General features: G+C 37.6%; 1 protein-coding gene across 1 annotated transcript in view; it reads left to right on the top strand.

The window, feature by feature from the left end:
• ZNF454 (zinc finger protein 454) overlaps window positions 1–5,917 on the top strand; it is a 16,950-nt gene extending 11,033 nt beyond the window's left edge. Inside the window, 1 exon segment of the mRNA XM_006874469.1 lies at window positions 4,548–5,917. Within this exon segment, the coding sequence (XP_006874531.1) occupies window positions 4,548–5,917 (1,370 nt within the window).
• The last annotated feature ends 5,146 nt before the right edge of the window (window positions 5,918–11,063 follow it).

Below are 11,063 nucleotides of genomic sequence, written 5' to 3'. Positions count from 1 at the left end.
TGACTTGACAACAGTGGTTTTTTAGTGTTTGTTTTTGTTTTTTGTGTACTAATCTTGTATCTAACAACTTCACTAAATTCCATTAGTAATTCTAATTGATTGGAGTCTTTTGCATTTTTTTCTTTCTTTACCTTGTACTAGTTAAGACCTATGCTACAATTTGAATAGAGATGATGATAGCAGACATGCTTATTTCAACCTAATCTCAGAGAAATGTTTTCAGTATTTCACCATTCAATGTGATTTATGGTGTAGGTTTTTTGGAGATATTCTTTGTCAGATTAAGTAGATTCTGTTCGATTCTTAGTTTGCTATGTTTTTAATTTTTGTTTTTATTATACCTTGATATTGAATGGGATCCCTGGCTTGCACAAATGGCTTATGCTTGGCTACCAACCAAAAATTTGGCAGTTTGGACCTACCCAGCAGCCCTGTAGAAGAGAACCCTAGGAATCTCTTACTATACCATGTACAGCCAAGAAAACCCCATGTAGCAGCTTTACTCTGTCACACTGGAGCATGCCGTGAATCAGAATCAACTTGACTATAAAGGTTTTTTAGGTGTTGAATTGGGTCAGGTGCTTTTTCCACATCTATTGAGAATATGATTTTGTTAATGTGATGAATAACACTGAGTGGTTTCGGTGTGATGACAACCTTGAATTTCAACTCAGTGGTGATATATTATACTTTTTATATCTTGCCAATATTTAGTTTAGAAACTGGGTATGTGTTCATAAGAGAACACATCCTCATGAGGTTCTGGTAAATTGTATTAGTCTGATAAAACAAGTTGGGATATGTTCCTTCCTTTTTAGCTTGGATGGATTTATATAAGATTGGTATTACTGTTGACCCTTGAACAACTTGGGAGTTAGAGATGCAAACCACCCAAGCACTCAAAAATCCACATAAAATTTGCAGTTGGCCCTAGAACAACACAGGTTTGAATTATATGGATCCACTTATATATGGAAAAGGAGCTCTGGTAGCGTAGTGGTTACAAGAAGGGCTGCCCACCTCAAGGTCAGCAGTTTGAAACTACCAGCGGTTCCACAGGAGAAAGATGAGGTGTTCTGCTCCCATAAAGATTTACAGCCTTGGAAACCCTGTGTAGGGTCGCTATGAGTCAGAACCAACTCCATGGTACTTACCAACAACAAAAACATATATGGATTTGTTTTCCTGTTACAGTACAGTGAGCTCAAGTGTTAAGAGCATCTTCTTAAAATGTATGTGATACGTATCATCTGTGCATGAGCAGTTCATCTGTTCCAGGAAAAAATATCCGTGTATAAGTGAGTCCACACAGTTCAAACCTGTGTTGTTCAAGAATCAACTGCATTTCTTAAGTATTTGGAAGAATTCACTAGTGAAGCCATCTGGTCTAGAAATTTATCTGTGCAAAGTTTTAAATTAAATATTCCATTTCTGTATTGTACTTTATGTTTATGAGTCAGGCTGCTAACCTCAAGGTCAGCAGTTCAAAACTACCAACCATTTCATGGGAGAAAGATGAGGCTTTCTACTCCCATAAAGATTTACAGCCTCGGAAACCTTAGACAGGATCGCTATGAGTCGAAACAGACCCCAAGGCACATAACCACCACCACCATTTCTGTATTAAATATAAGACTATGCATGTTTTGTTTCTCCTTATGTCCATTTTATTAAAGAATTTAGTTCTTTCATTTAAAATGTTATATTAATTGGCATAGATTTTCTTTTCTCTATTCTTATTATCTATCATATGTAACTCTGTAGAGTCTATTCTAAAAGTTCTTTTACCATTCCTGATGTTGGTAATTTATGTCGTCACACTTTTCTTGATTTTTCTTTTTAGAGGACTACCAATTTTTCATTAATTATTGATATTTTTATTTTTTCTTCTACTTTGGGATTAATTTGCTGTTCTCTTTAATTTCTTGAGATTAATACTTAGATTGTTCATTTTGAACACATATGAAATACGTTTGTATACATTTCCTTCTAAACATGACTATAGCTATATCCTACAAGTTCCAATTTATATTTTCATTATCATCCAGTTAAAATATTTTCTAATTGTATTGAGATGTAATCTTTATTCTGTGTGTTATGTGATATAGAATTGTGGATTTTCTAATTTATCTTCTTGTGGTTTGGTATTCATTTCTGGCTTAATTCTACTGTATTGAGAGAACATATTCTGAAGTATTTCAGGCATATGAAATTTACTCAGACTTTTTTATGAGTCCTGGTGTGGTGCTGTGGGTTAATGCACCAGACTGCAAAGCCATTTGAACTGCAAGGTCAGCAGTTCAGGCTCACCAGCTTCTCCTCAGAAACCCTATACAGGGTCTCTATGGGTCGGAACCTACTCGACGGCACTTAACAACAAATATATGATCAGTTTTGGAATCCTGGTATGGCACTGTGGGTTAATGCACCAGACTGCAAAGCTGTTTGAACTGCAAGGTCAGCAGTTGAAACTCACCAGCTACCTGCTCCTCAGAAACCCCATACAGGATTGTTATGGGTCAGAATCGACTTGATGGCACTTAACAACAACATCTATGATCAGTTTTAATAAATGTTGTAGGTGTACTTGAAAATATGCATTCTCTCATATTTAGGTATAGTGTTTTAAGTATGTAAGTTAGATCAGGCGTCCTGTTGTGGCACTGTAGGATAAGCATCGAACTGCTGACACAAGGTCGGTGGTTCAAACCCAGCTGCTCCTCAGAAATCCTATATAGGGTTACTGTGAGTCAGAACAGATGGTACTTAACAACAACAACAACACTATATTTTGAGTCCTTGTGTGGTGCTGTAGGATAAGCACTGGACTGCTAACCACAAGGTTGGTGGTTCAAACCCACCTTTCGTCAGAAATCCCATACAGAATCACTATGAGTCAGAACTGACTTAATGGTACTTAACAACAATAGGAAGTTAGGTCGAGTTTGTTTATTAGATTGTTGAGATTTTCTGTATTCTTAATGATTTGATTTCTGAATTATTGAGAGAGGTGTATAAAAGTCTCCTACTATGATTATCTTTTTTTTTTTTCCTTTTCATTCTCAGTTTTTATTTTATACATTTGAAGTTATTTCATGATGTGCATACAGTTTTGTTTTTGTTTTGGGAGGTGATTTGTTTTTCATTTAGATTTTCTAGTTGTTTTCTACAGGAAACGGTGTGCCAAGGACAATTCTATCATGACCAATGTGGAACTCAGTCCATAAGATTTTGAGGCTTGATAATACTGGTGTTTAACATTAGCCATTCTTTGTGTTGTTTTATTTCTGAGCTCAACAAGATGTTAATCTTAAAATGTACGGCTTAACTTTCCTTTTCACTTAAGTAAAAGGTGTTTTGTGGTTGCTGTTGTTTTTCTATCACTTTATAGACTATTTTCTGGAATTATTAGGAAGGAGAGAAGATGAAGGAGGCTTGTTTCTTGATTGGATTTCACAGTAATTTTGGCATCCTCTGTGTCTAGTTTCTAGCATTTAACATTGTTTCTTAGCACAAAGTCTTAAATATAATTAAGTTGAAAGTTAAATATTCACAAATAAGTCTGGAAGATGTAACCCAGAACTATGTTTATTAATATTAAGACACCCATGAAGCTAAGTGGGAAGCTTGTTGAGTAAGTGTGGAATTTGTGTTTGTGGAGAAGAATCATTTTATCAGTAAATTCATGGAGCCTACCCCCTATCCGAGTAAAGGAGTTTATAGTGACCAGTATATTCCTTTCATGTAGATCTAGGCCTCTTGACATACTGGATGTGTCCTAGCAGATTTGCTGCTCTGTTCTTAAAGTTTGTATATTCACTGAACTTCCTAATGGTACATTTTCCTCATTTTGCTTTTGCTATAAACTGCCTATGAGTCAGTTCTGACTCATAGTGACCCTGTATAGGGTTTCCAAGGACAGCTGGTGGATTTGAACTTCCCACCTTGTGGTTCGCAGTGTAGTGCTGATCCTACAGCACCATACCAGGAGCCTTTTCTCCTCATATAGAGGTTATATTGTTCATATGGAATTACACACATTATTTCCTCACAAACAGGAAGTGTACTCATTTTATTTGTAGATATGAATATTTATAGAAGTTTGCCTTTTTTATTACCCTTCTGAATGCAAAAAAATGAGCTTATAAAAAAACATTAAGATGTTAGCTTTGGTAGTTACTCTTAAGTTGGATTATTTTACTACCAATGATTGACCTCTAGTTTCAGTGGCTTCTTAAAGACCAAATCTGGGTTGTTTGGTTTTGAAGACCACTTTACTAAAGTAAAGCAGGATATAGAACACACAATTCTAAGTGTGAACAGAAGACTGTAGGGAGGGGCTTATCCATTGTACAATGTATGAAGCAGGAGAACATACGTTATACAGTCGATCCCCCTTCCTACAGTCCTCTGTTCACATTTCTCTCTTTATCTTCACTTTAATGCTGTAACATGTTTTGTTAACATTAACAAGCTTATCATCTCATCCCAGCTGGATGTTTTTCTGGGATAAAACAGACCTGTATTTTATTTTTAATGTATTTCAGACTGGCTGACTATGCTTGTGAGTATGAAATCTACCCTGAAAGCAGATATTCCTGATGAAAGATTGGATCAGCGGAAGATAAAGGAAAAACTCCCTAGAGATTATCATTGGAAATGTGATAACGTGTTAGAAAAGAAGCATGGAAGGCAGGAATTAAATGTGCAGCAAGTAATAGTCACTCACCAGAAAACCCTATCTGGACTTGGTGTCCTCGGACATAATGAATCTGGAAAGGATTTATCTCTTACTCTGAGTCAGAGTGTTCGGTCTAACCAAAAAGCCTTTGAGTGTAATGAGTGTGGAAAAGTCTTCACTAAAAATTCTACCCTTAAGAAACATCAGCAAATCCATACTGGAACACCGAATGCAAATCTGAAAACTTTTAAAGAGAAACGGTATGAATGTAGAGAATGTGGGAAAGCTTTTCACCAGAGTACACACCTTATTCATCACCAAAGAATTCACACTGGTGAGAAACCTTATGAATGTAAAGAATGTGGCAAAGCCTTTTCAGTGAGTTCTTCACTTACTTATCATCAGAAAATTCATACTGGAGAGAAACCTTTTGAATGTAACTTATGTGGAAAAGCTTTTATCCGAAACATACACCTTGCCCATCATCACAGAATACATACTGGAGAGAAGCCTTTCAAATGTAATGTATGTGAAAAAGCCTTTGTCTGCAGGGCACATCTTACTAAACACCAGAATATTCATAGTGGAGAAAAACCCTATAAATGTCACGAATGTGGGAAAGCCTTCAATCAGAGTACTAGTTTTCTTCAGCATCAAAGAATCCACACAGGAGAGAAGCCCTTTGAATGTAATGAATGTGGAAAGGCCTTCAGGGTCAACTCTTCCCTTACTGAACATCAGAGAATTCATACTGGAGAAAAACCTTATAAATGTAACGAGTGTGGAAAAGCTTTCAGGGATAATTCATCCTTTGCGCGACATCGGAAAATTCATACTGGAGAGAAGCCATACAGATGTGGCTTGTGTGAGAAAGCCTTCAGGGACCAATCAGCCCTTGCCCAACATCAAAGAATTCACACTGGGGAAAAACCTTATACATGTAATTTATGTGGAAAGGCTTTCAGTGACCATTCAGCTCTAACTCAGCATAAGAGAATTCATACTAGAGAAAAACCTTACAAATGTAAAACCTGTGAGAAAGCCTTTATCCGAAGCACACACCTTACTCAACATCAGAGGATTCACACAGGAGAAAAACCCTACAAATGTAATAAATGTGGGAAAGCCTTCAACCAGACTGCAAATCTCATTCAGCATCAGAGACATCATATTGGGGGGAAATGATAAGAACGCAATTTCTGTGGAAAAGCTGTGAGACTGAGCATCAGTTACTGACTGTAAGAAAATCCATTCTAGAGAATACCTGTGAAAGCTTAACATCAAAAGAGTAATTTTATTGTGAAGTCAAACTGCACAATATTGTGGCTTTTAAGAGTTTGAGATGGCAAACTCATTGTTTAATATTGCCTCAATTGAATTAATTGTTGTTAAGTGCCATCGAGTCGGTTCCAACTCATAGCAACTCTGTATACGGTTTCCAAGGAGTGGCTGGTGGCACACCAGCACTGTTTAATTAGTCTGAATTACCAAATATCAGAACCAAATTGGAACTCCATAAGGACATAGAAATTGTTTTATCAAAATTACATTTTGACTAATAAAATTTATAAAATTGTATTATGTATATATATAGTTATGAAGCAAAGGAAAATGCCCACAAGCATTTCACTCTACTTCATTCTTATATAAGAGGATTCCCACCTTTAATGGAATCCTTAGTTCTTCATCCACACTCCAGGCACCAAGTTCAAAGAAAGTACAACCATCCGTGCATCAGCTCAGGAATTATTTAAATTATGCTTCTTACTGTCTGCTTCAGTTCATCTTTTATCAGGTGTCTGTGGCCTGTATCTACTGGCTTCTTAATTGAATTCTTATGAAACAGTTCATCTGAATGGTGTATCCCTTTGTGATGTAGCATCTCGTATCTGTGAACATCATGTTTTTTATTGCCATTTCATTTGCCTTTGGGAGTATGATGATCTGACCTCATACACAGTCAATGATTCTGGATATAGCATCCAAATTCAGAATGTTTTACATCATGGTGGGACTCAGTGGACTCTAGATTGAAACATAACCTTGGAAGTTTTCAGCAACTTCAGTGCCCAAGTAATTTTGTAAATTCAGCTTTCATCTAATAAAAGCCACCTGTGTGGACAAGCATCTCCTGATAGATGATCAGCAAATTATACCTTCTTCCCTATTAAGCTGCATGTGAAGCAGTATTTCAAGAGGCTGCTTGGGGTTATCTGTGCCCTGGGATCCCATGTTCATCTGCAGTCTTACACAGCTGATAATCCCATATTTCACAATAAATTTGGAGACACCATGCTCACCATATGCCTTGCAAGGTGCTAACATTCCCTTATCCTAAATCCCAGAGTAACATGTTGCTAAGCAGAGTGTTTTTGTTGGCTTCTTTGTTCATTTTAAAAAAGAGCTACTGCCACTTGGTATGTACCTGACATTGAACTAGCCTCCAGGGAAAGGCTCCCTGCCAGTTTAAGCGCCTCATGCCTTCTAGTGACAGCCTCAGGAGTAGTGCCTCCACAGAAGTCACTGCAGACCTGAGACCTTTCATCATAAACTTCAAACCACTTGTCCTGATGAGCTGTCAGGCTTGGATTTATTAGACCACTAGGATGCCTATTTACTCTTCCTATCTGGGGAGAGAAAAAGTAACTTAAGAGTCCTGTTAGGTATGTCTGGTCCAACTTGAATATATTTATAGTGATAGTGCTTGGGCAGACAATGTATTATATTCTACTACATAGTTAACAGTTTATGGTTTTTACTTTTCTCAAGTAATATGACTGGACATGGGCAATCTGACTTGCCCCAATATAAATATCTTTGACTCAGCCCCTTAAAGTGCATTTTTGAGAACCTGGAGATAAGAGTACCTCAGCTACAATTTCTTCTGCAAGGTGATCTGCATGATGTTACACAAGATTTCAGCACTTTTTGAGAGAGACTTTTCTTCACCCACTACTCACCCAGGGTAACCAATGATTTCTAAGAAAAGAAGTTCATTTCATACCTTGCTTATCTAGTCTTCTTGATTGGCCATATAGGCACTCTGTGTGACAAACTGAAGGACCATTCCTTGTTGTTTATTGTTATGTACCATGGAGTCGGTTCTGACTCATAGTGGCCCTGCACAGGGTTTCCGAGGCTGTAAATCTTTACGGGAGCAGAAAGCTTCATCTTTCTTCCATGGAACGGCTGGTAGTTTCAAACTGCCGACCTTGTGGTTAGCAGCCTGATTCGTAACCACTACATTACCAGAGCTCCTTCACAATGTTTGCAAATGTTTCATTTTCAGTAGCCCCTTCTTCACACATCCAGCCCATCTACCACTCCTTGTTCTACATCGTGCATAAGGACTCTGTTCCCAGCATTTTAATGATGCTGCCATCACAGGATGATGAATCTGCATGCAACAGAGGATATATGCTAGATGCATGATACCAGCCTTCCTACCCAAAAGACTGGACTATAGATAATAGAGGCAAATAAGGGCTAGCAAAAGACCTAGGGTTCTTGTATCAGAGCTTTCCTAGTGCACTTTGGAAACTGCCCAATGGGAAAACTCAAAAGTGTCAATTCCACTCTGAGTAGATAGCATCTAGACTTTGTTATGTTCTTCATGTCTATGGGTTCCTATGAACAACCAGTGAATTTGCTCTATAGTAGGAGAAAAAAAAAAAAATGCTGTAAATTTCACTTTCTCATATTCCTCATTCTCTTTTGTCACATCTCTTCATCTCCAGCTGATAGATTTGAGCTGGGTTCTCCCTGTCCATCTCCATTTGCCTAGATTTGACAGTGATATACAATGATGGCTTTCTAAATAACACTATATTAAACTCACTTAGCTTTATTAATCTAAGAATGCCATAGCCACTAGTCTAATTCCTCCTCTTTCTCTAACATTCCCTTTGTGTTTTGTGCTAACCTTCCATGTACTTCTTGATTTGCCAGCAGGATAATATGGAAACAAAATTTCCCTACCCAACTCTTCTACAATTGGAAGATTCCCAGATGCTTATCCCACCTCAACATAGATACAATTTTAGTAATATCCCTATTCTTCCTATTTTCATGCCAGTTTGTGAAGGGGGAAAAAATACAAGACTTGATTATTTCTCATCACAAAAAGATGTCTCAGTTGTGCTAATGATCATGCTATATGTGTGCCAGTATTTACTAGGACTGACTTAGCCCTCCATGTTCTATATATCACTACCCTTAAAAAATATGTTACCAAAAGAATTACCAGTGCATCTTTTTGAAAATAAAATGAAAACTTTACCCAGCATTTTAGGATATACAAGTTGCATTTTTGTTGCCTGCTTATTTAGATATCAGTGAGATACGGGCAGAGGACATGCTTCCAAGTATTTTTATGGTCAATTTAGTGCTAGCTTCCACAATGACAACCAACCTATCTTATCCATAGCGTTCAGGCTGTGGAATATAAAGAGTGTGTCCTCTTCACTGGGTGAAACAGCTAACGTTGAGGGCATACTTTGTGTCAACTACTGTAGTAAGCATGTTGCACATAATAACTCAATCCTCTAAACTGTATGAGACTATTAATACAGGAAGGTTGAGGAAAGAGTTTTAGAAACTGACCAGAAGTAAGACTTAAATGGTGACTTAGGAACGTGTCCCCAGGTAGCAGGACTCCTAGGAACATGTAATTAACCACTACAATTAACCACTTGGATTAAGATGTTGAGGTGGGACTGATATGCCTGGTGGATGGGACAGCTATGTGCAAAATTCCCAGTCTTGCAACCGTGGTATCTAACTTGGCTTTGCACATATTAGGTTGAAGTCTTTTCTTCAAGTCCTGGTTTGTCAAAGTGAAAAGGGTTCAGGTGCTCTTTCAGCCGGGGAGTCTAGAAAGCATGGGTTTATAAATACATATCTGAGCCTGACAACATGGTCATCTTGTGGGCACAACCTGAGATAACTGACAGGTCCTGGATCCAAGCTAAATGAGAGGGTTATTACTAGGAATAGCTATTTTGGGTGGTGTTATAAAACAGAAAAACTGAGGCTAGTAGCCACAGAAACAGAGGGAAGTAGCCACTCATTTATTAAATCAAATGTCAAACTTAATATACAGTGCATATAGTTATGCACTGTCATGAACCTTAAACCTAATGGAGAAGTTATAAAATGAAGTTCAATTGATTTCCAAATAATTATATGAAATGAGAGAATAGGATACTATAAAAAGAGAATGTGCCAGGGACTCAGCTTTAGATCGTGTGGTTGGGGCAGACCTCACTGAAAAATTAAGTGACAATAAGATAAAGAATATATGAGCATGTGGAATAGCATGTGAGAAAACTCTGAGGCAGTAGCTAGCTTGTTCTGCTTAAGCCACTTTATAAAGGTGTGGGTGGAGCTCAGAATAGGAATCTACATGAGCAAAAGTGGACCATACAGACCCATTTAGCCCTTGCAATGAGTTTTAGGAAGCTACTACAAGATTTTGGAGTCCTGGTGTGGCACCATAGGATAAGCACTAGACCACAAGGTGGTTTGAACCACAAAGTTGGCGGTTCAAACTCACCAGCCGCTCCTCAGAAATCCTACACAGCGTCACTATGAGTAGGACCTGACTTCATGGCACTTAACAATAATTACCAGATTTTAGATATTTTATTTCAAATTTTCAAGCTACAGATAGTCTTTATGATATGTAAATTTCACAAAAGCATAAAAAGTGGGAAACTTTCTGTTGTAAATTGAATTTGTCCTCCAAAGGTCTATGACTACCTCCTGGTAGCTGTGAATGTGACTTCATTTGTAGCTATGGTCTTTGTTAATACAATCTTTAACACGAGATCATACTGGAGTACAGTGGAACCCATCTGAGCGGTGGTCATATAAAAAAGAGACAGAGGCACACAAAGGAAAGATGGCCATATGGAAACAGGCAGAAAGCTGAGTGATACATCTACAAGCCAAGGAACACCAAAGACTGCTGGCTACCACCAGAAGCTAGGAGATAGACATGGAACACATTCTTTCTCAGAGCCCTCAGAAGGAATCAGCATGACTGGCACCTTCATTTTGGACTTCTGGACTCCACAACTGTGAAAGAATAAATTTCTGTTTTTTCAAGCACCCACTTTGTGGTAATTTGTTATGCAGCCCTAGAAATTAATACATTTCCCTATTAATTTTCATTCTTTTCCAATTAATTTCCCTTGCAGTGAATAAGAAATTCCAATGATGGAAAAAGAATTTGCTCAATCAAAGTGCATTTGCTAACTAGTTTCAGGGTTGGTCTCTAACACAAATGTTAAATAATGTGATTATGTAATTTCTAACCATTACAAGAACAAAACAAATATCGAAACCCTCATTGACAACAAGTCTATTCTTACTCATAGTG

This window comes from Chrysochloris asiatica, unplaced genomic scaffold (assembly GCF_000296735.1).
Source record: "Chrysochloris asiatica unplaced genomic scaffold, ChrAsi1.0 scaffold00279, whole genome shotgun sequence".
In the NCBI taxonomy this organism is placed as follows: Eukaryota; Metazoa; Chordata; class Mammalia; order Afrosoricida; family Chrysochloridae; genus Chrysochloris; species Chrysochloris asiatica.
The sequence above is the reverse complement of the archived record's forward strand: the minus strand, read 5'-3'. Positions and strand labels throughout refer to the sequence as shown.